Genomic DNA, 22,746 nt, shown 5'->3' with positions numbered 1-22,746 from the left:
GGTCACCAATATCTGGGGAGGGGAGAGGGATCTGGAGAAGTAAAACTCAGGAGACCTTCAGAGGAACGATGTCTGTTTAATCCCAGCACATCCTCTGCTATCCTGCCCCAAGATGGTGGAGGACGTCACTTTTTCTTGGGCTCTTTAGAAGCCACCAGGTAACTCTGGGCCACACTGAAGTGAGGGGAGAAGCTGTCTACATAGGAGGTGTCTTCAGATAGGGTGGAGTAGTCATCCTGGGGCTGGGGGCAGGAGGGGCTGAGAGCAGCCCTGGGGCTGGTGTCACTCACTTGGTGGTGGTGTGGCTGTAACTGACCACCTTGGCCAGGATCCACTGCTCATCCCCATCCACGGCCTTCACCCAGGCAGCCACCTTGTCTCCAGGTCTGGCCACGTAGTCCCCTGAGGCAGGGATGACCCCACAGAGGAGTGGGGGCCTGTGAGTGAAACTAAGAATCAGTCCCAGCCCCTGGGCACCAGCCCGTCCCTTGCAGCTGCTGCCCTCACTTGTCACCAGGCTTCGAGATCCACAGGGCAGGGTCATCAGCACCCCTCTGCACAAGGTCTTCTGGGGCAGTTCCGAGTCATTGTAGGGACCTGTGATCTTGGCAGCTGTGAGAAGGAAGGGAGCCCTGAGACCCCAGGGACAGGTGGCAGCCCCCACCACCCCTAGCCTGCTGCACTGAGCTGCTGGAGGAGCCCCCAGCTCCAGAGTGAGCCCGAGAGCCCAGCAGGACTGTGACCCCATCTGCCAATTGTCCTACAGGGGCTGCTGCACTCAACTACAGATGGGTGGGATGGCACCACAGCGGGCACCCAGGGGAAGGAACCAGGGAGGGACAAAGAGGGCATGGAGGTGCTGGTCAGGTTCTCTTCTTGATGTCGGTGCTGACACAGAAGTATGCTTCCTTAGTGATTATTTCCTAAAATTCGAAGGGACCCGTGGGAATCGCGGTGAGTTCGGGGCGCTTCTTCAGTGTCTATGTGCTCTACTGCCTGAACCCCTGGCACTGGGGCGGAGTCTACGTGGTGTTTACTGTCAACCCTGCTCGTCCGGTCCAGCAGCACAATGGGGTGCTGCAAAAAAGGCGGGGCTTGGTAGACCAGCGGGCGAGGGCCCTGGTGAGACGGGGAGGGCTTCTGTGCAGGAAGGAAGGCTTCCTGGAGGAGACGGACCCCGCGTGGCACAGGCCTGCTGAGAGGGACCAGACAGGCCTGTGAAGTAGGCGGGGCGTCCAGGGCGGGGACGGAGACTGTGTAGGGGAGGAGCGTAACGGGGAGGCGATGCCCTGGGAATGTCGGCAGTGGAACTCTGGGAGGAGCTGGCTGGGGCGGGAGTGATGGTCCAGGCTGGGGTCCAGAGTAGGGGTCTTGGTGGGCACTCTGGGGTCTGGTGGAGCGCAGGAGCAAAGCAGGGGGGACAGGTGGGTACTTGGAATGGAGGCGGGGCCTGAGATTGGCAGGTGAAGGGGGCGTGCCTTCAGCCGGGGGCGGGCCTGGGGCTGGTCTGAAGGCTGGAGTGAGGATCCAGCTCTCGGGTGGGATTGGAGGAGACTTGTGATGGGAAGCGGCGGGGCTCATGGGGACACCCTCGTTCTCCTCCCCTGAGAAATGGTGCTCCTTGTGCACGGCTTCCCTTCCTCCGTGGCCGCCCTTCCGGTAGGAAGGAGACCGCGCGGCGGCGTGTGGTCGGGGTTTGCGATCGGACCCCTGCCCGACGCCGCCCTTGCGGCCCCGTACCCCGCCGCGGTTGTAGTGGACCCGGCTCCCCCGCCCTGGGCGCGCCTGCTGCTTCCGCAGCGCCCAGACCTCCGCCGGGAGCTCTGACGGCTGTGCAGTAGTGGCCGCTGGCCTTCGGGCCTCCCCCGCCCCAATGCGCCGCGCAGGTCCCTTCGCCGACGCCGAGCCTGGGCCTGACCCTGAGCCTGAGCCCGACCCGGAACCCCAGAGGCCTGTGCGCCCGCGCCCTCCGGGGGAGGTTCGCCCCAGGCAAGGGGGCTGGATGGTCCCGACGACTTCGGATCCAGCTGTTTGTTGAGGAACCAGGAAACGCCCTGACACTTTTGCGGCGCTGTCCCGTCTCTAAGATAGGGAATGACAGTACTTGGCGGCCATTCCTGAGCACAGCACGACCTGTCTTATCCCTTTGACTGGAAGGTTCTCTCCACCATCTGTCTTGATAACCTGCCACCTCTGCAGAGAGGTCTTCCCTGTCTCCCGATTTAAAATTGCAGCTCTGAGAAGCCCGGCATGGTGGCACATGCCTATAGTCCCAGCTACGGGGGAGGCTGGGATGGGAGGATTGCTTTAGCCCAGGGGTTGGAGGCTGATGTGAACTATGACTGCTCCATTGCACTTCAGCCTGGGTGAAACAGCAAGACCCTTTCTCTAAAAAAATAAAATACAAGGCCGGGCGCAGTGGCTCACGCCTGTAATCCCAGCACTTTGGGAGGCTGAGGCGGGTGGATCAGGAGGTCAAGAGATCGAGACCATCCTGGTCAACGAGGTGAAACCCCGTCTCTACTAAAAATACCAAAATTAGCTGGGCATGGTGGTGCACGCCTGTAGTCCCAGCTACTCAGGAGGCTGAGGCAGGAGAATTGCTTGAACCCAGAAGGCGGAGGTTGCGGTGAGCCGAGATCGTGCCATTTCACTCCAGTCTGGGTAACAACAGCAAAACTCCGTCTCAAAAAATAAAATAAAATAAAATACAAGTCAGGAGCAGTGGCTCACACCTGTAATCCCAGCACTTTGGGAGGCGGAAGCAGGCCAATCACCTGAGGTCTGGAGTTCGAGACCAGTCTGACCAACATGGAGAAACCTCGTCTCTAAAAAAAATTTTTTTAAATAAATAAATTTAAAAACATAAATAAAAATACATTGCAGCTCTTTCTAACAGACGATGGTCCCGGATTTACTGAGCTCTCAGAAAATTTGAGTGAGTAGAGGACAAGCCCTGCAGAGATTCAGTAACCTGCTGGGGTGTGAGGAAGTTCAGCTCTGGCTGCGGTAGTGAGGCTGTGACTCAGTCACTGCTGATGCTTGCAGGACATTGGCCAAGTTAGTTTCTGAGGACAAGGATTTTAACCCCCCATCTCCATTTCTTCATCTCTAAGATGTGAAGGATAGTCACCCCTGCCTCATAGGGTCGAGCTGTGGAACCCTCCTCCCACCTCCTTTCTGTGCCACCCCCAGCGGGTTCGGGGCTTTTTACAGGTGTGCAATACAAAGTCTGAATCCAGGATGCCTTCTGGTTGTTGCTGGGGGTGGGGGTGGGGGCGGAGCTAGTAGCCTGTGGACCTGCCAGTCAAGGGGCTTCCAAAGGAGGGAGAAGGGGCCCCTGGCCCTAGTTTGTGAGCAGCCTCTCCTCTGCCTGAAAGTCCCAAGCCTCAGTTTTCCCCCACTCCCTCCTACCTGCTTGCCTCTGAACTCGTGCAATCCTTGGAAGGCTTGGGAGACTCACCTCTACTCAGATGATTACCTGAGTAGCCTTGTGTTCTTGTACCCAGCTTGACCTTGGATTTTAAATAGTGAAGACAAAGAAGGAGGAGGATGGGGGATGCCCTCCTTTCACAGGGCCCCATGGCTTCCAAGCCTCAGCCTCCTCTGGCCTCTGTCTGCAGAGCCTCCTTCAAACCCAGGGAAAGAAAAGCACCTGCCAGGGGCTGCTGTTCTTCTAGGATATGCTACTGATGCTCTGTAAGTTCCCCAGAGGGCCATGTAGCTGGAACTCGCTTCCAGGGCAAGTGTCCTTCTTCTTTCTTGATCTATGAGTCCATACTGTGCTCCACCCCTGCCCCTTGACTCTGTGCACACACATTACTCCAGACTGGCCTTGTGTTCAGAGCCCGGAGTGCCTGGGCTGTTGAGGGCTTGTGTATGGGCTGCACCAGACTAGAAGCATTGGTGCCTTCAAGGTATCCCTGGAAAACATGACCTGCCCCTTTTCTGCCTAGCTAGTACCCATTTTTCCCCACTCACAGGCATACTTCCCTTGCCTGGGTCAATTAGTAAAAGCTCATCTGTTGGCCTGCCCTGCAGGGTTGTGTTCAGCGGGCAGGTCAAGAGCCCAGTGACAGCTCAAAAAATAAAAAAGGGCCGGGCGCAGTGGCTCACACTTGTGATCCCAGCAGTTTGGGAGGCTGAGGCAGGCAAATCACGTGAGATCAGGAGCTGGACACCAGCCTGACCAACATGGCGAAACCCCATCTACAAAACAAAAATTAGCCAGATGGTGGCATGCAGTTGTAATCTCAGCCACTCAGGAGAGTGAGGTAGGAGAATTGCTTGAACCTGGGAGGCAGAAGTTGCAGTGAGCCAAGATTGCACCACTGTACCACAGCCTGGGCCACAGAGCAAGAATCCGTCTCAGAAAAATAAAAATAGAATAAAATAAAAATAAAAATAAAATAAATCTATATATTCGGTTCTTTTGCCTTTCATTCTGTTTCCTAATCACTACTAAACACTAAACTCACATCTTGGCTTTGGAGATCACTCTAAGCTTGACTGCAGCTGTGGTGCTAGGGAGGGTAATAGAGAAGCTCCCCCCACCCTCAACCCCAGCCCTTCCTTCCGGGAGCAAACCCAACTCTGGCCCAGACTCCAGATCCCTCCCACATTGTACTACGACACCCTTGCAAACAGCAGCTCTTCACTCCCCACACTCAGCCACTGCGGGCAAGGAGGGCAGGAAACCAGGGTCTGGAGAACTCCGGTGAGTACCAGAGTGGAATGGCCCAGGACGCCCTTACCCTGCTCAGCTTCTGGCTCCAACATTCCAGAAGCCGAGGCCTCTCTGCCATACTGGCTCTTTCCCCATGGATATCCAGTTTCACTAGGGGAACTCCAGCCTGGCTGCCCTTCCTTCTTTTTTATTTTTGTTTTTTTGAGATGGATCTTGGCTCTGACACCCAGAATGGAGTGCAGTGGTCAAACTGTAGCTCACTGCAGCCTCAAAATCCTGGGCTAACCTGATCATCATGCCTCAGCCTCCCAAGTATCTGAGTGTACAGGAGAGAGCAACCAGGCCCAGCTAAGTTTTTTTTTTTTTTTTTTGAGGCTGAGTTTTTCGCTTGTTGCCCAGGCTGGAGTGCAATGTCACCATCTTGGTTCACCACAACCTCCGCCTCCCGGGTTAAAGCGATTCTCCTGCCTCAGCCTCCCAAGTAGCTGGGATTATAGGACAGACGCTGGCCACTACGCCCACCTGATTTTGTGTTTTTAGTAGAGATGGGGTTTCTCCATATTGGTCAGGCTGGTCTCAGACTCCTGACCTCAGGTGATCCACCCTCCTCAGCCTCCCAAAGTGCTAGGATTACAGTCGTGAGCCACTGTGCCCAGCTTGCCCAGCTAATTTTTAAATGTATTTTTTTCTAGAGACAGGGTCTTGCTATATTGCCCAGGTTGGTCTCAAAGTCCAAGACTCAAGTGATCCTTCCCCCTTGGGCTCCCAGAGCTATGGGATTATAAGCATGAGCCATCCTGTCCCATCCTCCTTCTGTTGAGTCATCCAAAATTTTGTTTATTCCCACACCAGGCTCTGGCCCCCAATACGAGCTAGTTGCTCAATGGGCTGTGTTTGTCTTGGAGCCCAGATGGACTGTGACTGGACAAATGGATCACAGGCTTGGCCGGCCTGGGAGGTTTCCATATGTGAGGGGCCCTGAGGGGGTCAAGGAGAGGAGCATTGGGGAGAGGAGCCCACTGGGTGGAGGCTGGGGTCTCAGCAGGAAATGGTGAGACAAAGGGCGCTGGCTGGCAGGGAGACAGCACAGGCAGGCCTAGAGCTTCCTCAGAGCAGCTGGAGTCTCCTGGAGACCTTCACACACCCTGACACCTGGGCCCCGTCCCGTGAGGGCACTTTCACTGGTCTGCACCATGGCCCAGGCCCTGGGATTTTGCATAGCTCTGCAGGTGAATGAAAGGTGCGGCCAGGCAGGGGAACCACCACACTAGATGCAGACCTGGTTTTCAGCCCCCGCCCCGCCACTGACTGGCTTTGTGAGCTCAGGCAAGTCACTCAGCCTCCCTAGGCATCAGTGACTTCCCTGAAAGTGAGAATTCTGCACACGGTGTGTGATGGTGTTAAGGGTGTGGGCCTGGCTCTGGCCCTGGCCCCTGGCCTGGCTCTGGCCCTGGCCCCTGACGTAGGAACATGGAACTGATCCAGGACGGCCTCCGCCAGCAACTGCAGTACGTGAAGGGGGTCCCGCTCATCAAGGACTTTGCGGAGGCACTGGGGCCCCTGGAGAGCTTCCAGGCCCGGCCCGATGACCTGCTCATCAGCACCTACCCCAAGTCCGGTAGGTGAGGAGGGCCACCCACCCCCTCCCACGTGGCAGCCCTCACCTTGGCCAGCCAGGTCATACCCTCAACCTGCTCACCTACTATCTCCCTCCCTCTCCAGGCACCACCTGGGTGAGCCAGATACTGGACATGATCTACCAGAATGGTGACCTGGACAAGTGTCATCGGGCTCCCATCTTCATGCGGGTGCCCTTCCTTGAGTTCAAAGCCCCAGGGGTTGCCTCAGGTGTGTGACTGGGACCTGGGGAGAAAGGGAGTGGAGGAAGACAGGGCTGGGGCTTCAGCTCACCAGACCTTCCCTGACCCACCGCTCAGGGCTGGAGACTCTGAAGGACACACCGGCCCCACGGCTCATCAAGACGCACCTGCCCCTGGTCCTGCTCCCCCAGACTCTGTTGGATCAGAAGGTCAAGGTGAGGCCAGGCACAGTGGCTTAGACCTGTCAGCCCAGCACTTTGAGAGTCCAAGGCAGGAGGCTCACTTGCAACCAGGAGTTGGAAGACAGCATGGGTAACATAGTGACGCAGTCTCTTTCAATTAAGAAAAAGAAAAGCCAGGTGTGATAGCACGTGCCTATGGTCTCAGCTTCCAGGGAAACTGACGTGGGAGGATCGCTAGAGCCGAGAAGTTTGAGGCTGCAGTGAGCCATGATCACACCACTGCACTCCAACCTGTGTGACAGAGAGAGACACCAACTCAAAGAAAGAAAGAAAAACTAAAAGAAAAGAATAGAAAAGGTCCAGATGCACGGCATGGCAATCCAGGGAAGGAGGCTCCGCATAGCTCAGCTTGGGTTTTGTTCTTCCGGGAAGGTTGCCCCACATCCTTCAGTCTTGTCTCATCTGCAGCAGGGATACTGGCTGCCTCTTGCTCTGGCAAGGGTCTGCTGGCCAGAAACATGAGACTCTTCAGTGGCTGCCTCAGAAATGCAGCGTATGGGTGCTCACAGGCCAGCAGAGGAGGGGGCTGGGGGGGACCAGGCATGCCTTGCTCCAGATTGGGGTGTGACAACATTGATGCAGTTTCTATTAGTGTAGAACATGGATCCAGGGACCAGGCCAGACTTTGACATCTGAGCAGGGTTCAGATCCCCGCTTGGACCTACCTGTGCCGTGAGATCTCAAGCAAGTCAGCCTCTAAGCCTCAGGTTCCTCCTTTGCCAAACTAAGAGATGAGCTGGCCTGGGGCGGGCCGTGTGATGGCGCTGGGCCGGGTCCTCTGCCCCTGCAGGTGGTCTATGTTGCCCGCAACGCAAAGGACGTGGCCGTCTCCTACTACCACTTCTACCAGATGGCCAAGGTGCACCCTGACCCTGGGACCTGGGACAGCTTCCTGGAGAAGTTCATGGCCGGAGAAGGTGAGTTGACTGGAGGAAGGAGGGTGTGGAGCTGAGGGGTGGTGGCTACAACACACAGCAACCCTGTGTCGGTGGCCCCCGCCCGCTTCTCCAGTGTCCTACGGGTCCTGGTACCAGCACGTGCGGGAGTGGTGGGAGCTGAGCTGCACACACCCTGTTCTCTACCTCTTCTATGAAGACATGAAGGAGGTGAGACCACCTGTGCTGCTGCCCTCCATGTGACACCTGGGGGCAGGCACCTCACAGGGAGCCACCAAGGCCACCCAGTCCCCTCTCCAGGCAGCCCCACAGCAGGCCCAGATTTCCCATCCCCAGAGGCTGAGGTCAGAGGACCACTTGAGCTGAGGAGTTCAAAACCAACCTGTCTGAGCTCCCCTTGGCAGCAGGCCCAGCACAGTACTTATCTCCCGTGCCTGAGTCAGCTGCACAGGTGGCCACGGATCAGATACTTAGTCCTCTTGCTTCTCCCTGCCAGGTGTGCCAGCCTGGAGCCACAGTCATGAAAGAAGACTGTCCCGTTGTCACCCATAGGAGCCAAGTCCAGCTCATTACGGGATCACAGGGCAGAAAGCAATTCATTTTACCCCAGGGAAAAGGGCCCCAGGGGTTGAGCAGTTGGCTCTAGAGGGTTTCTAGAAGTGGCCAGATTCCCTCTGAGGTTAGAAAGGGAGACCCCTCTTATTTTCTTGAATGAGCAATCCCAGCCTCCACTGAGGAGCCCTCTGCTGCTCAGAACCCAAAAAGGGAGATTCTGAAGATCCTGGAGTTTGTGGGGCGCTCCCTGCCAGAGGAGACCGTGGACCTCATGGTTCAGCACACATCGTTTGAGGAGATGAAGAAGAACCCCATGACCAACTACACTGTCGTTCCCCAGGAGTTAATGGACCACAGCATCTCCCCCTTCATGCGGAGAGGTGGGCGCCGGCCAGCACGGGGGTTTGGGGCGGGTGGCAGCAGCAGCTGGAGCCTCCCCATAGGTACTCGGGGCCTCCCCTGGGGTGAGACTCCAGCTTTGCTCCCTCCCTTCCTCCCCCAGGCATGGCTGGAGACTGGAAAACCACCTTCACTGTGGCGCAGAATGAGCGCTTCGACGAGGACTATGCGGAGAAGATGGCAGGCTGCAGCCTCAGCTTCCGCTCCCAGCTGTGACAGGGGCTCCCGGGGTCACTGCAGAGGGAGTGTTCGAGTCAAGCCTGACCACTGGGCTCAAGAATAAAATATGAATTGTAGGCCAGGGACAGTAGGTCATGTCTGTAATCCCAGCAATTTGGGAGGCTGAGGTAGGAGGATCACTTGAGCCCATGAGTTCAAGACCAAGCTGGGCAACATAGTGAGATTCTGTTGCAAAAAGTAATAAAATAAAATCAATTTTTAAAAAGAGAATAAAATATGATTTGTGGGTCAGGCAGGGTGGCTCATGCCTGTAATCCCAGCCATTTGAGAAGTTGAGAGGATCACTGGAGGACAGGAGTTTGGGACCAGCCTGGTCAACGTTATAAGACACCATCCCTACACATTTGAGAGAAATCATCTTCACGTGGTGGTGAGCGCCTGTAGTTCCAGGTACTTGGCAAATTAAGGCAGAAGGATCCCCTAAGCCAGGGAGGTTGTGGCCACAGTGAGCGGTGATTAAGCCAATCCACTCAAGCCTGAGGGACAGAGCAAACCCTGCCTGAGAAATAAATAAAAAGCAATTTAATTAAAATAAATTATGACTCCTGACCAGACTGGCCAACATGGCAAAACCTCGTCACTACTAAAAATACAAAATTAGCCGGGCTTGGTGGTGCACGCCCGTAATCCCAGCTACTTGGGAGGCTGAGGCACGAAAATCGCTTGAACCCGGAAGGTGGAGCTTGCAGTGAGTCGAGATCATGCCACTGCACTCAAGCCTGGGCGACAGAGCAAGACTCTATCTCAAAATAAACGAATAAATAAAATAGTTTAAACAAGAGACACACAGCAAAAGAAGTGCAGCACAGAGTAACTTATTGCAAGAGACAAACAGTATTTTGAAAGTACAAAATGGGCAATATACCTTGGAGAGTTCAGAACAGGCTGTTCGTCGGGGTGAGACAGTGTTGATTACTGCAGGAAAAACCCCCGTGTTGGGAGTCTTACACAATTGTTCATAAGGGTGGGAAGAGGAGTCACTAGTAAGCATATTCTGGGTGGTTCTGGGTGTACATGGGCATTTGCTATGCATGCTTGTTCCTAGGACGAATGTCTCAATAGCATTTTAAGTCTCCACCCAGAGGTGTATTTTTACTATTAAAATGAGCAAAGGGTCAGTTTGAGGACAGGTAAAATCCAAACACACACGTTCTCAAAAGGGGAAGTTCTACTGGAGATAGCTTTGCTTGAATGAGCTCAGTGACCAGGCGAATGCTCAGGCTTACTATGTTGGCTATGCGGTCACCAGGGTGGCAGCATCCCCAGAACGTCGTTGTCTCCTTCATGGCCTATCCTGCCTCACTCGGGCTCCATGCCCTGCCATGGTCCAAACAAGCTCTTGGAGTCCGTCTCGGGGTTGGCCTTCCACTGGGGCAGCGGGATGACCCACACCAGCTCAGGGTAGTGGGTCTTGTGTCCTGGGGGTAGAGGGGCTTGTGTCAACCTGCGGCCAGGTGGGGAAGCTCCTTCCCGGCTGTTATGCTGCCCCCCAGGCTCTGTGCCCTGCCCTGGCCTGGACACTCACTCTTTGCCTTCTTCATCGATGTCATCTACCTCATACCTGCAGACAAAAGGAAGAATACGCTGGATGCAGTCAGGGTCTCAGTCTCTGTCGGGAAGTGAAGAGGACAGGGACAGCCCAAGAACTGGGTGCTCCCTGCACAGCAGACCCCGCCCACAGCACCCTCTGGGGAGCTATTCTCCTGCTGCAGAGCCAAAGCCCAGGCAGGTGTGGTGACCAGAGAGCATTCCTGGGGCTGGTGTCACTTGCCTGTTGGTGGCGTGGCTGTAACTGACCACCTTGGCCAAGATCCACTGCTCGTTCCCATCCACAGCCTTCACTGGGCAGCCACCTTGTCTCCAGGTCTGGCCACGTAGTCCCCTGAGGCAGGGATGGCCCCACAGAGGGGTGGGGGCCTGTGAGTGGAACAAAGGGTCAGCCCCAGCCCCTGGGCACCAGCCCCTCCCTCGAAGCCGCTGCCCTCACTTGTCACCAGGCTTCCCGATCCACAGGGGCAGGGTCGTGGCCAACTGCTGCAGCAGGGTCACCAGCACCCCTCTGTGCACGGTCTTCCGGGGCGGCTCTGAGTAGAAACTCGGGATCTTGGCCGCTGTGGGAAGGAAGAAAGCCCTGAAGCCAAAGGGGCAGGTGCTGGCCCCAACCCCACCTAGCCTGCTGCAATGAGCTGTTGGAGGAGCCCCTGAGAGCCCTAGCTCCCGAGTGAGCCAGAGGGCTCAGCAGGACTGTGGCCCCATCTGCCAGGTGTCCTACAGGGGCTGCTGCGCTCAGCTACAGATGGGTGAGGTGGCACCACAGCGGGCACCCAGGTGGAGGAACCAGGGAGGGACAAAGCGGGTTCGGAGATGCAGGTCAGGTTCTCTTCTGGATGTTGGTGCTGACACAGAAGTGTGTTTAATAAAAATTTCCTAAAATTCAAAGGGTCCCGCGGTGGTTGCGGCAAGGCCCAGGCGCTTCTTCTACCTCTACCTGCTCTACTGCCTGAACCCCTCAGAACCAGGATGGAGTCTACCTGGGGTTCACTGTCCACCCTGCTCGTCGGCTCCAGCACCATAATGGAGGCTGCACAGAAGGCAGGACCCAGGTCGGGCGAAGTGGCTTATGTCGGTAATCCCAGCACTTTGGGAGGCCGAAGCGGTCTGATCACTTGAGGTCAGAAGTTCGAAATCAGCCCGGCAAACATAGCGAACCCCCCGTCTCTACTAAAAATGTAAAAATTAACCAGGCATGGTGGCACGTACCTGTAATCCCAGCTACTCAAGAGGCCGAGGCAGGAGAATAAGCAGGGGTGGAAGCCTGAGGAGAAGGAGGAGGTGCGGGGGCACGTCGGAGGTTGCAGTGAGCGCAATAGCGCCATTGCACTCCTGGTGAGACGCGGAGGGTCTCTGTGCCGGGAGGAAGGCTTCCTGGAGGAGGCGGACCGCGCTGGGCACAGGTCTGATGAGAGGGACCTGCCAGGCCTGTGAAGCGGGCGGGGTTTCCAGGGCGGGGACGGGGCCCGTCCCAGGGGAGGAGCGTGACGGGTAGGCGGTGCCCTGGGAATCTTGATGGTGGAACTCCGGGAGGAGGTGGCTGGGGCGGGGGTGATGATCCAGGCTGGGGTCCAGCGTAGGGTTCCTGGTGGGCACGCTGGGATTGGGTGGGACGCAGGAGGAGAGCAGGGGTGACAGACGGGTACCAAGGCTGGAGGAGGGGTCTGAGATTGGCAGGTGGAGGGGGCGCGGCTGCAGGCAGGGGCGGAGCCTGGGGCTCGGCTGAAGCTGGGAGTGAGGACCCGGCTCTTGGGTAGAATTGGAGGGGACTCGTGATGGGGCGCCGCGGGGCTCAAAGAGACACCCACGTTCTCCTCCCCAGGGAGATGGTGCATGTTCTGCACGGTTTCCTATCCGCCGTGGCCGCCATTCCGGCAAGGAAGGAGACCGCGTGGCGGCGAGTGTCCGGGGTTTGGGGGTCCTACCCCTACCCGACGCAGTTCTGGCGCCCCCGTACCCCGCCGGGGTTGTAGTGGACCCGTCTCCCCCGCCCTGGGCGCTCCTGCCGCTCCCGCAGCGCCCAGACCTCAGCCGGGAGCTCTGACCGCTGTGCAGTAGCGGCCGCTGGCCTTAGGGCCTTCCCCGCCCCAAGGCGCCGCGCAGGTCCCTTTGCTGACCCCGAGCCTGCGCCTGAGCCGGACCCGGGACCCCAGAGGCCTGGGCGCCCGCGCGCTTCAGGGGAGGTTCGCTCCAGGCACGGGAGATGCATCGTCCCGACGACTTCCGGGCACGGTGGCACATGCCCGTAGTGCCAACTACTGGGGAGTCTGAGGTGGGAGGATTGCTTGAGCCCAGGAGTTGGAGGCTGCAGTGAGCTCTGATAGCTCCATTGCACTCCAGCCTGGGCTAAAGAGCAAGACTCTGTCTCTAAAAAGATAAACTAAAATTGCATGTCTTGTGTACTCCACCGGGGCTCCTTTTCCTGAATACTTACTTATTATCTGACATGCTGCCTGTTTTATTGATCTCATTAGTGTCTCCCACCCCAGTCCTTGTACTAAACTGCCTTTAGGCAGCTCTTGTCACTGCTGAACAGAATCCCGCAGGGTCAATGGCTAAAAAATAGTTAATGAAATAATGGATGATGGGCCGGTGGTACTAAGTTCACCTTCAATGGGAGTGAGCGGAGGACTAGGCCTGCAGAGATTCAGTGACCTGCTGGTGGTTGCTGAGCTGTCACAAAGTTCAAGTCTGGCTGCAGTGTCCAGGCTGTGACTCAGTCACTGCTGATGCTCACGGGACCTTCACCAGCTTAGTCCCAGAGGGCAAGCATTTTAACACCCCACCTCCATTTCCTCACCTGTAAAATGCAAATATGGAGCTGTGTAATGCCCAGAACAGTGCCTGCTGCAGAGGCTCGCTGCCAGCTCCCTCTCCCTCCTTGCCTCTTACCTGCCTGCTGCCTGGGACTGGATAAGCAGGGGCCTTTGTGTTGCCCTGACCCTGGCTGCCCGCCAAGGGCCCATGTGATCTGCCTGGCAGAGGAGTTCCTTTGGGAAGAACCAGGGCAGCTTCTGCCCCTAGAGGGCCGATGCCTAGGTGAGTGCAGTCTCCTGGTGCCAGCCTGGTCCAGCTCTGGGAAGAGGGTGCCCAGTTGTATAAGCCAGGCCTGGGCAGCCGAGTCCTTATCTTGATATTCAGGGTCCAGCCTGGAGGGGGCTTGTGATGCCTGACTGTATCTCTCTGGCCCCATGCCTTGGTAGCTGTGAGATGTCACTGCTTTGGGTGTGCGGATGGGCACAGAGGAAATAGAAGAAGACTCGGAATTAGAAGACATGAGTGGGCTTTGGCCCCGGCCTCGCCACCCCACTCCCTGCCCTGGGCTATCTGTCACCAACCTGGCCATGCTAACCTGCTTTTTGTTGGCTTAAACTGACTCTCTTTCTTAGCTAAGAGCTGTTCGGGCCTCATGTTAGCTTCTTGAGCTGGACAGACTCCATCTTAGCTTCTTCATTTTAGTTATTCCCCTCATTAAGTGTGCAACTGTAGTATGTAGCTGGGGCAGGATGACACCGGGCACATCCAGGACTGCATTTGCTGATTAAGAGGCTGAGTTAAGTGGCACCAGCACAGCCTGGGAATGCAGGTGCTGTCGAGTGCCCAGAGCCCCCGTGTCTATAAGTTGTATGTCTTTTTCTGACAGCTCTAGCCCTTGCACCTGGTTCTGTTTTATTTCTCATGTACTAGTTTAACTTTTAACTTTTTGCTTACTCTGCTTCCATGAGAAAACTTGCTTCAGCTAGGTTCCCCCCTCCCTTTTCAAACTGGGGTATAAAAAACCCCCATACTCTTTCTTCGGTGCCAAGAGAATTTGGGGCGTTAGCCATCTCCAGGTTGCCAGCTAAAATAAAGGACTCACAATTCAATCTCAGAGTGTGGCGCATTCCTTAACCCACTCAGGTATAACATTGCCTCTACAGACACACTGGATAGCTCTGCTGGGGACCCGATCCTCAGCGTCTCTAACCCCCTGCAGATACACCGGTGGCCTAGGGGAGGTCCTCAAAGGCCGGTGGGACATCCACCTCAGTCAGTCTCCAGGCTCTTGACACCTTTGCCAGAAGGAATTTAAGACAAGTCAGAAAGTCACAAATGTAGGGAGATTGCTTGCAGCACAAAAGGACACACTCAAGAAGGAGAATGTGGGGGTCGTCAAGAGAGTGTCTCATGTCCTAGGAGGTTTGGGGCTGACCTTTATGGGCTTAACTAAAGACGATATATTCATGAAGATTTCAGCAAAAGGTTAAGATTTCTCAAAACCGTGGTGCCACAATTTACACCCAAATACAGGTGTTCCTGGAGCTGTCTTGGCACCGGTGGGTGTATGAGGTAACATCTTACTGATCATATAAGGGGACCCTAGGTGAAACCTACATCAAATGCAGTGCCATGCTGGGTCTGGTTGGTTTTAGTCAGCTTGGTCCTCATCCTATTTTTCAGGGACTTATTGGCCCTTAGCACATGCAGCTGTTTCTTTTCTTTGTTGATACAGAGTCTCGCTCTGCTGCCCAGGCTGGGGTGCAATGGTGTGATCTCAGCTCACTGCAACCTCCGCCTCCTGGGTTCAAGAGATTCTCCTGCCTCGGCCTCCTGAGTAGCCAGGACTACAGGTGCGCACCACCACACCCAGCTAATTTTTGTATTTTTAGTAGAGACGGGGTTTCACCTTGTTGGTCAGGCTGGTCTCGAACTCCAGACCTCATTCTCCACCTGCCGCATCCTTGCAAAGTGCTGGGATTACAGGCGTGAGCCTCCGCGCCTGGGTACATGCGGCTATTTCAAGTTTACTTCTTCAGGTCACGTGAAACTGCGGCCTGGGATTTTCTATTCTCCGTCTACCACCCTGTGTTAATCTCAGATTCTTGCCTCTTTTCTGTGCCACTTCAAGAGGTCCAGCTAGTCTTTCCTGGAGTGCAATACAAAGTCTGCGTCAAGGGGGCCTCCTAATGGTCGGCTAAGAGCATATGAGGGTGGAGCTAGTAGCCCAAGGACCTGCCAGTCACGGATTTTCCTCAAGGCACAGAAGAAGGAGGAGGGGCCGTGACCCCAGCAGGTGAGCAGTCTCTCCTCTGCCTGGAAACCCCATGCCTCGGCTTTCCCCTGCTTGCCTCTGAGTTCACGGAATCCTTGGAAGGCCTGGGAGACTCACCTTTACTCAGATGGTTACCTGTCTCGTACCCAGCTTGACCCTGGACTTTCAACAGTGAGGACAAAGAACAAGGATAATGGGGGGATGCCCTCTTTCCATGGAGGCCCGTGGCTTGTAAGCCCCAACCTCCTCTGGCCTCTGTCTGTGGAGCCTCCTTCAAACTGACAGAAAGAAAAGCACCTGCTAGGGACTGCCGTTCTTCTAGAGTCTTTCTACTGATGCTCTGTGAGGTCCCCTGCGAGCCATGAAGCCGGGGCTGGTCTTTCCTGGGCTTGCCTATCCCATCTTTCTCCTCCAATCCCTCCCCTCTCTCCTCTGGGTTAATTAGAGAAAGTTGTCTGTTGGCCTGCCTGGCAGGGTGGAGTTCAGGGGCAGGTCAGGAGCCCCATGACAGCTCAAAAAGAAAAAAGAAAACAAAACCCACCATTGGGCCCTTGTTCTTTCATTCTTCTGTTTTCTAAAAACCAAACGTCTTGGCTTTGCAGATCCACGCTAAGCTTGCCTCCAGCTGGCAACCTAAGGAGGGTAAAGGAGAAGCTCCCCGACTCCCAACCCCACCCCTTCCTCCGGGGAGCAAAACTAAGTCCCGCCCTGGCTGCAGATCCCTCCCACACTGGACTTAGGAAACCCTCAGCACAGACAATAGCCCTGCATTCCCCACACCGCACCCACACTCAGCCACTGTGGGCGAGGAGGGCCAGGCTCCCGAAAGCTCAGGTGAGTGACATGGTGGAATGGCCCAGGTCGCCCTCACCCTGCTCAGCTTCTGGCTCTTTCCTCATGGTTATTCCCGCTCTTTCCTCATGGATATCCCATTTCAATCAGACAACCCCAGCCAGGCGTGAATCCCCCTCCCTTCCTTTTTTTCTTGGGGCAGAGGAGGCCAGGTCTCTCTGTCACCCAGACTGGAGTACAGTAGGATTCTGGCCACTGTAGCCTTGAATTCCTGCCTCAGCCTCTGGAGTAGCTGGGACTACAGGCCCTTGCCATCCTGCCTGATTAACTTAATTAATTAATTAATTTTGTTTTTTGAGACGGAGTTTCGCTGTTGTTACCCAGACTGGAGTGCAATGACACGATCTCGGCTCACTGCAACCTCCGCCTCCTGGGTTCAAGCAATTCTCCTGCCTCAGCTTCCCGAGTAGCTGGGACTACAGGCGCACACCACCATGCCCAGCTAATTTTTGTATTTTTAGTAGAGACGGGGTTTCACCTCGTTGACCAGGATGGTCTCGATCTCTTGACCTCCTGATCCACCCGCCTCAGCCTCCCAAAGTGCTGGGATTATAGGCGTGAGCCACTGCGTCCGGCTAATTTAAAAAATTGTAAAAAGATTTTTAGACATGGGGCTTGCAATGCTGCCCAGGTTGGTCTCCAGCTCCTGGCCTCCTAGGGTTTGTCTTTGTGTTTGTCTTGGAGCCCAGATGGGTCACGGCTGGGCAAGTGGGTCACAGGCCTGGCCGACCTGGGAGGTTTCCACATGTGAGGAGCCCAGAAGGAGGGGAGTATTGGGGAGAGGAGCCCACTGGGTGGAGCCTGGGGTCTCAGCAGGAAATGGTGAGACAAAGGGCGCTGGCTGGCAGGGAGACAGCACAGGCAGGCTGAGAGCTTCCTCAGGGTAGCTGGAGTCTCCTGGAGACCTTCACGCACCCTGACACCTGGGCCCCGCCCCATGAGGGCACTTTCACTGGTCTGCACCATGGCCCAGGCCCTGGGATTTTGCATAGCTCTGCAGGTGAATGAAAGGTGCGGCCAGGCAGGAAAACCACCACACTAGATGCAGACCTGGTTTTCAGCCCCCCGCCCCATCACTGACTGGCTTTGTGAGCTCAGGCAAGTCACTCAGCCTCCCTAGGTCTCAGTGACTTCCCTGAAAGTGAGAATTCTGCACATGGTGTGTGATGGTGTTAAGGGTGTGGGCCTGGCTCTGGCCCCTGACGCAGGAACATGGAGCTGATCCAGGACGGCCTCCACCAGCGACTGGAGTACGTGAAGGGGGTCCCGCTCATCAAGTACTTTGCAGAGGCACTGGGGCCCCTGGAGAGCTTCCAGGCCCGGCCCGATGACCTGCTCATCAGCACCTACCCCAAGTCCGGTAGGTGAGGAGGGCCACCCACCCTCTCCCATGCGGCAGCCCCCACCTTGGCCTGCCAGGTTGTACCCTCAGCCTATTCACCTCCCTCTCCCTCCCTCTCCAGGCACCACCTGGGTGAGCCAGATACTGGACATGATCTACCAGAATGGTGACCTGGACAAGTGTCATCGGGCTCCCATCTTCATGCGGGTGCCCTTCCTTGAGTTCAAAGCCCCAGGGGTTCCCTCAGGTGTGTGACTGGGTCCTGGGGGCAAGGAGAGTGGAGGAGACAGGGCTGGGGCTTCAGCTCACCAGACCTTCCCTGACCCACCGATCAGGGCTGGAGACTCTGAAAGACACACCGGCCCCACGGCTCCTAAAGACACACCTGCCCCTGGCTCTAGTCCCCCAGACCCTGTTGGATCAGAAGGTCAAGGTGAGGCCGGGCACAGTGATTCACACCCACAATCCCAGCACTTTGGGAGGCTGAGGTGGGAAGACCCCTTGAAGCCAGAATTTCCAGACCAGTCTCTTCCAAAAAAAAAATTAGCTGAGCATACTGTTGTGTGCCTGTAGTTCCAACTACTCCGGAGGCTGAGGTGGGAGGATCATCTGAGCCTAAGAGTTCAAGACTGCAGTGAGGTATGATCACACCACTGCACTCCAGACTGGGTGAAGAGAAACACTGTCTCAAAAAAAGATGAAGAATAAAAAGAGGGGCTGGCAGGCATGGTAGCTAACACCTGTATTTCCAGTACATGGCAGGCCAAGGCTGGCAGATACCTGAAGTCAGGAGTTCGACATCATCCTAGCCAACATGTCGAAACCCCATCTTTACTAAAAAAAAAAAAAAAAAAAAAATAGCCTGGTCTGGTGGTGGGCACCTGTAATCTTGGCTACTTGGGAGGCTGAGGCAGGAGAATCATTTCAACCTGGGAGGCATAGGTTGCAGTGAGCCGAGACCACACCATTGCACCCCAGCCTGGTCACCAATAGCGAAACTCATTCTCAAAAATAAATAAATAAATAATTAGAAAATAAAAATATAAAGGCCGGGCGCGTTGTGGCTTATGCCTGTAATCCAACCATTTTGGGAGGTCGAGGTGGGCATATCACCTGATGTCAGGAGTTCAAGACCAGGCTGGCCAACATGGGGAAACCCCATATTCTACTAGAAATACAAAAATTAGCCAGGCATGGGGGCAAGCCCCTGTAATCCTAGCTACTCAGGAGGCTGAGGCAGGAATATCACTTGAACCTAGGAGGAGGTGGTTACAGTGTGCCAACATCGTGCCACTGCACTCTAGCCTGGAAAACAGAGGGAAACTCTGTTTCAAACAAACGAAATAAATAAATAAATAAAGATTAAAAAAAGGTTTGCCACCTGTGTTGGCTCACTCCTTATGCCAGCACTTTGGGACTCCAAGGTGGGTGGATCACTTGAGCTCAGGAGTGACAGAGCAGCCCGGGGAAACATGCGGAGACTCCATTTCTATAAAGAATGCAACACATCCCAGAGTGTGGTGGTGCTGTAGTCCCAGCTACTCAAAAGCCTGAAGTTGGACTGATTGCTTGAGTGTGAGAGGTCAAGGTTGCAGTGAGCTATTATCACTCCAGTGCACTCCAACCTGGGCAACAGAAAAAAAGAAAGATCAACAGCTTTTCTTTTTTTGAGACAGAGTTTTGTTCTTGTTACCCAGGCTGGAGTGCAACGGCGCGATCTCGGCTCACTGCAGCCTCTGCCTCCTGGGTTCAAGCAATTCTCCCGCCTCAGCCTCCTGAGTATCTGGGATTACAGGCACGCGCCACTATGCCCAGCTAATTTCTTGTATTTTTAGTAGAGATGGGGTTTCACCATGTTGACCAGGATGGTCTCAATCTCTTGACCTCGTGATCCATCCGCCTCGGCCTCCCAAAGTGCTGGGATTACAGGTTTGAGCCACCGCGCCTGGCCTAGGTCTTTTCTTTTTGACACTCTCTGTCAAAAAATAAAAATAAAAATAAAAAATTCCAGAACAAAAGGAAAAAGAAAAGGTCCAGGTGTGGAGCATGTGAATCTAGGGAAGGAGGCCCCAGCTTAGCCCAGCCTGGTCCCGTTTTCTGGGGGAGTCGCCTCACTGCCCCCAGCCTTGTCATATCTTCAGTGGGGAGACTGTCTGCTTCTTGCTCTGATGACCGAGAACATGAGACTCTTCAGTGTAGTGGGTGGATTCTCACATGCCCACAACTTGGGAATTTGGGGCTGGTGGGAACATGCCTGACTTGCTCTAAATTGGGGGGTGTAGACATTTATGCAGATTATACTAGCATAGAACACAGATCCAGGGACCAGGCTGGACTTTGACATCTGAGCAGGGTTCAGATCCCCGCTTGGACCTACCTGTGCCGTGAGATCTCAAGCAAGTCAGCCTCTAAGCCTCAGGTTCCTCCTTTGCCAAACTAAGAGATGAGCTGGCCTGGGGCGGGCCGTGTGATGGCGCTGGGCCGGGTCCTCTGCCCCCGCAGGTGGTCTATGTTGCCCGCAACGCAAAGGACGTGGCCGTCTCCTACCACCATTTCTACCAGATGGCCAAGGTGCACCCTGACCCTGGGACCTGGGACAGCTTCCTGGAGAAGTTCATGGCCGGAGAAGGTGGATTGACTGGAGGAAGGAGGGTGTGGAGCTGAGGGGTGGTGGCTACAACACACAGCAACCCTGTGTCGGTGCCCCCCGCCCGCTTATCCAGTGTGCTACGGTTCCTGGTACCAGCACGTGCGGGAGTGGTGGGAGCTGAGCTGCACACACCCTGTTCTCTACCTCTTCTATGAAGACATGAAGGAGGTCAGACCGCCTGTGCTGCTGCCCTCCATGTGACACCTGGGGGCAGGCACCTCACAGGGAGCCACCAAGGCCACCCAGTCCCCTCTTCAGGCAGCCCCACAGCAAGCCCAGATTCCCCATCCTGCCTCCCTGCCCCAGACCTCCCAGCTGCAGCCCCACCTGGCAGCAGGCCTGGCACAGCTCTCATCTCCCACACCTGAGTCAGCTCCACAGGTGGACACTGATCAGATACTTGTTCTGAGACAGTTTCCCACTGTTGCCCATGCTGGTGTGCTGTGGTATTATCTTGGCTACTGTAACTTCCCCTGCCAGGTTCAAATGATTCTCCTGCCTCAGCCTCCCCACAAGCTGAGATTACAGGTGCACATGACCACGCCTGACGAGTTTTTGTATTTTTAGTAGAGAGGAGTTTTTGTCATGTTGGCCAGGCTGGTCTTGAACTCCTGAGCTCAGGTGATCCGCCTGCCTCAGCTCCCACAGTGCTGGGATAACAGGCCTGAGCCATGGCCCCTGCCACAGATCAAATATTTATTCCTATTGCTTCTCCCTGCCAGAGGGTGTCCCACCCAGAGCCACAGTCACAGAAAACCATCCCGGTCCTCACCCATAGGAGCCAAGCCCAGCTCATCAAGGGATCACAGGGCAGAGAGCAATTCATTTTACCCCAGGGACAGGGCCCCAAGGGTCCAGGAGCTGGCTCCGTGGGTTTTCCAGTGGAAGTGGCCAGATCCCCTCTGAGGTCAGAGAAGGGGACCCCTTTTACTTTTCCGAATCAGCAATCCCAGCCTCCACTGAGGAGCCCTCTGCTGCTCAGAACCCCAAAAGGGAGATTCAGAAGATCCTGGAGTTTGTGGGGCGCTCCCTGCCAGAGGACACCCTGGACTTCATCGTTCAGCACACGTCATTCAAGGAGATGAAGAAGAACCCCATGACCAACTACTCCACTCTCCCCAAGGAGTTAATGGACCACAGCATCTCCCCCTTCATGAGGAAAGGTGGGCGCCGGCCAGCACGGGGGTTTGGGGCGGGTGGCAGCAGCAGCTGAAGCCTCCCCATAGGCACTCCGGGCTTCCCCTGGGGTGAGACTCCAGCTTTGCTCCCTGCCTTCGTCTCCCAGGCACGGCTGGGGACTGGAAAACCACCTTCACCGTGGCGCAGAATGAGCGCTTCGACGCGGACTATGAGGAGAAGATGGCAGGCTGCAGCCTCAGCTTCCGCTCCCAGCTGTGACAGGGGCTCCCGGGGTCACTGCAGAGGGAGTGTTCGAGTCAAGCCTGACCAAGGGGCTCAAGAATAAAGTGTGATTTGTGTTCAATGCAGAGCCTGTGTTGGAAGCCAAGAAAATCCCTGAGCTGAAAGAGTGATCGCCCACTGGGGCCAGATACAGCTACCGCCCTGCTCCAGCTCCCCAGCTGCCCTGTTTGGAGAGGGAAGAGGGTCTGGAGAAGTAAAACCCAGGACACGCGTGGAGGGGAATGTCCGTTTAATCCCAGCACATCCTCTGCTGTCCTGCCCTGTGCCGCTGGGGGATGGCGAGTACACTGGACAGCTTCACTTTTTCTTGGGCTCCTTACAAGCCACCACGTACCTCTGGGCCACATTGAGGGGAGGGGAATAGCCATCTGCATAGGAGGTGTCTTCAAACAGGACAGAGTAGTCATCCTGGGGCTGTGGGGCAGGCAGACAGGAGGGGCTGCTCAGAGACCCCCAGGCCAGGCCAGGACCCCTTCCCCCAGCCTAGACCACAGAAGCCTCCAGGTCCTGGACTCTCAGCCAATCTTGTCATTGTTCACTCTGGGGTCAAGAAGTCTCGGCCCAGTCCCTGCTGCTACAGAGGTGTTTTCTTAGTGGCGGGAGTCCCAGGGCAGGGCACAGGCGGGAAGAGGAAGGAAACTCCCTCCCTCCCCAGTGGGGCCATAGCTGGAGGGTCTGCTGCCTTTTGGGACTCTGTTCAGAGAACTGAAGGAAACCCAGAGGGTGGCAGGCAGGGATCCTAGCCTCAGGTGGCTTGTGTCCCATGTCACCAGGAGCACGAGGGGACAGGAGCCTGGGGTTCAGGGCAGAAGCTTCCCATCTCGAAGCTGCTTCTCCTGCGGTTGCTGAAGTGAAGCCACTGATTCGGGGCTTGCCAAGGCTACCAGGGCTGGCAAGGGGACAGTCGCCTTTGGGGCTGGAGTGCAAGAGGGAGGGCAGCTGGTGGGTCCTGTCAGCTTGGGGGCTGTGAGATGAAGACAAGGGGGAGGGAGCAGGGAGAGGACCCCCAGCCTGTCTGATCAGCCTGTTTCTGACATTACCCATGGCCTCCATTGGAG

The 22,746-nt window shown here is 55.8% G+C and overlaps 5 protein-coding genes across 14 annotated transcripts in view; 2 read left to right on the top strand and 3 right to left on the bottom strand.

The window, feature by feature from the left end:
• Nucleotides 1-60: 60 nt before the first annotated feature.
• Nucleotides 61-4,805, bottom strand: LOC144578796 (uncharacterized). The gene is made up of 3 exons (XM_078346847.1): nt 4,755-4,805; nt 508-2,082; nt 61-437 (listed from the first exon to the last, which is right to left on the bottom strand). The coding sequence occupies exons 1-2, from the start codon at nt 4,803-4,805 to the stop codon at nt 910-912; spliced, it is 1,224 nt and encodes a 407-aa protein (XP_078202973.1). The 3' UTR covers nt 61-437; nt 508-909.
• Nucleotides 4,619-9,054, top strand: LOC100390305 (sulfotransferase 1A1). Of its 2 annotated transcripts, none has more exons than XM_002756027.5 (8): nt 4,619-4,717; nt 6,154-6,305; nt 6,410-6,535; nt 6,625-6,722; nt 7,540-7,666; nt 7,761-7,855; nt 8,400-8,580; nt 8,703-9,054. In XM_002756027.5, the coding sequence occupies exons 2-8, from the start codon at nt 6,158-6,160 to the stop codon at nt 8,813-8,815; spliced, it is 888 nt and encodes a 295-aa protein (XP_002756073.1). In that variant the 5' UTR covers nt 4,619-4,717; nt 6,154-6,157; the 3' UTR covers nt 8,816-9,054. The 2 variants fall into 2 exon arrangements, with proteins under 2 accessions (XP_002756073.1, XP_009007632.1); XM_009009384.5 differs by having other exon boundaries at nt 6,093-6,305.
• Nucleotides 9,055-9,638: 584 nt separating this feature from the next.
• Nucleotides 9,639-22,079, bottom strand: LOC103796600 (uncharacterized). Of its 4 annotated transcripts, XM_078345095.1 has the most exons (8): nt 15,057-22,079; nt 14,250-14,442; nt 13,283-13,609; nt 11,600-11,654; nt 10,834-10,950; nt 10,611-10,756; nt 10,365-10,400; nt 9,639-10,257 (listed from the first exon to the last, which is right to left on the bottom strand). In XM_078345095.1, the coding sequence occupies exons 2-6, from the start codon at nt 14,272-14,274 to the stop codon at nt 10,678-10,680; spliced, it is 603 nt and encodes a 200-aa protein (XP_078201221.1). In that variant the 5' UTR covers nt 14,275-14,442; nt 15,057-22,079; the 3' UTR covers nt 9,639-10,257; nt 10,365-10,400; nt 10,611-10,677. The 4 variants fall into 4 exon arrangements, 1 of the variants encoding a protein (XP_078201221.1); XR_013524767.1 differs by lacking the exons at nt 13,283-13,609; nt 14,250-14,442; nt 15,057-22,079 and adding an exon at nt 11,371-11,504 and having other exon boundaries at nt 10,827-10,950; nt 11,600-11,840; XR_013524768.1 differs by lacking the exons at nt 13,283-13,609; nt 14,250-14,442; nt 15,057-22,079 and adding an exon at nt 11,371-11,504 and having other exon boundaries at nt 11,600-11,840.
• On the top strand, nt 11,711-21,753 carry LOC100389703 (sulfotransferase 1A1). Of its 5 annotated transcripts, none has more exons than XM_054242741.2 (9): nt 16,190-16,256; nt 17,483-17,634; nt 17,738-17,863; nt 17,952-18,049; nt 18,190-18,255; nt 20,119-20,245; nt 20,340-20,434; nt 21,249-21,429; nt 21,552-21,753. In XM_054242741.2, the coding sequence occupies exons 2-9, from the start codon at nt 17,487-17,489 to the stop codon at nt 21,662-21,664; spliced, it is 954 nt and encodes a 317-aa protein (XP_054098716.1). In that variant the 5' UTR covers nt 16,190-16,256; nt 17,483-17,486; the 3' UTR covers nt 21,665-21,753. The 5 variants fall into 5 exon arrangements, with proteins under 5 accessions (XP_054098718.1, XP_054098716.1, XP_054098717.1 ...); XM_054242742.2 differs by having other exon boundaries at nt 17,452-17,634; XM_009009382.5 differs by lacking the exon at nt 18,190-18,255.
• Nucleotides 21,902-22,746, bottom strand: part of SGF29 (SAGA complex associated factor 29) — a 33,057-nt gene continuing 32,212 nt past the window's right edge. For both annotated transcript variants that reach the window (XM_035267334.3, XM_002756023.7), the window contains one exon: nt 21,902-22,102. In XM_035267334.3, coding sequence (XP_035123225.1) covers nt 21,986-22,102 — 117 coding nt within the window. In that variant the 3' untranslated portion in view covers nt 21,902-21,985. The remainder of the gene's footprint in view (nt 22,103-22,746) is intronic.

Source organism: Callithrix jacchus, chromosome 12, assembly GCF_049354715.1.
Source record: "Callithrix jacchus isolate 240 chromosome 12, calJac240_pri, whole genome shotgun sequence".
Lineage (NCBI taxonomy): Eukaryota > Metazoa > Chordata > Mammalia > Primates > Cebidae > Callithrix > Callithrix jacchus.
This window is presented reverse-complemented; position numbering and strand designations above follow the sequence as displayed.

Excerpts from the sequence above, each read along its gene's own strand:
- LOC103796600 (XM_078345095.1), bottom strand. The coding sequence starts at position 14,274 with ATGCGCCACACTCTGAGATTGAATT. Across the intron at positions 10,951-11,599 it reads TTGAGTAGCTGGGATTACAG|CGGCCAAGATCCCGAGTTTC; the intron begins GTACGTGCCACC and ends TCCTTCCCACAG. Across the intron at positions 10,757-10,833 it reads CCTGTGGATCGGGAAGCCTG|GCCCCCACCCCTCTGTGGGG; the intron begins GTGACAAGTGAG and ends TTCCACTCACAG.
- LOC100390305 (XM_002756027.5), top strand. The coding sequence starts at position 6,158 with ATGGAACTGATCCAGGACGGCCTCCGCCAGCAACTGCAGTACGTGAAG. Across the intron at positions 7,856-8,399 it reads TCTATGAAGACATGAAGGAG|AACCCAAAAAGGGAGATTCT; the intron begins GTGAGACCACCT and ends TCTGCTGCTCAG. Across the intron at positions 8,581-8,702 it reads CTCCCCCTTCATGCGGAGAG|GCATGGCTGGAGACTGGAAA; the intron begins GTGGGCGCCGGC and ends TTCCTCCCCCAG.
- LOC100389703 (XM_054242741.2), top strand. The coding sequence starts at position 17,487 with ATGGAGCTGATCCAGGACGGCCTCCACCAGCGACTGGAGTACGTGAAG. Across the intron at positions 18,050-18,189 it reads TGTTGGATCAGAAGGTCAAG|TTCCAACTACTCCGGAGGCT; the intron begins GTGAGGCCGGGC and ends GTGTGCCTGTAG. Across the intron at positions 18,256-20,118 it reads GAGTTCAAGACTGCAGTGAG|GTGGTCTATGTTGCCCGCAA; the intron begins GTATGATCACAC and ends CTGCCCCCGCAG.
- LOC144578796 (XM_078346847.1), bottom strand. The coding sequence starts at position 4,805 with ATGGCAGAGAGGCCTCGGCTTCTGGAATGTTGGAGCCAGAAGCTGAGC. Across the intron at positions 2,083-4,754 it reads GGAGCCAGAAGCTGAGCAGG|AGACGGGACAGCGCCGCAAA; the intron begins GTAAGGGCGTCC and ends TCCCTATCTTAG.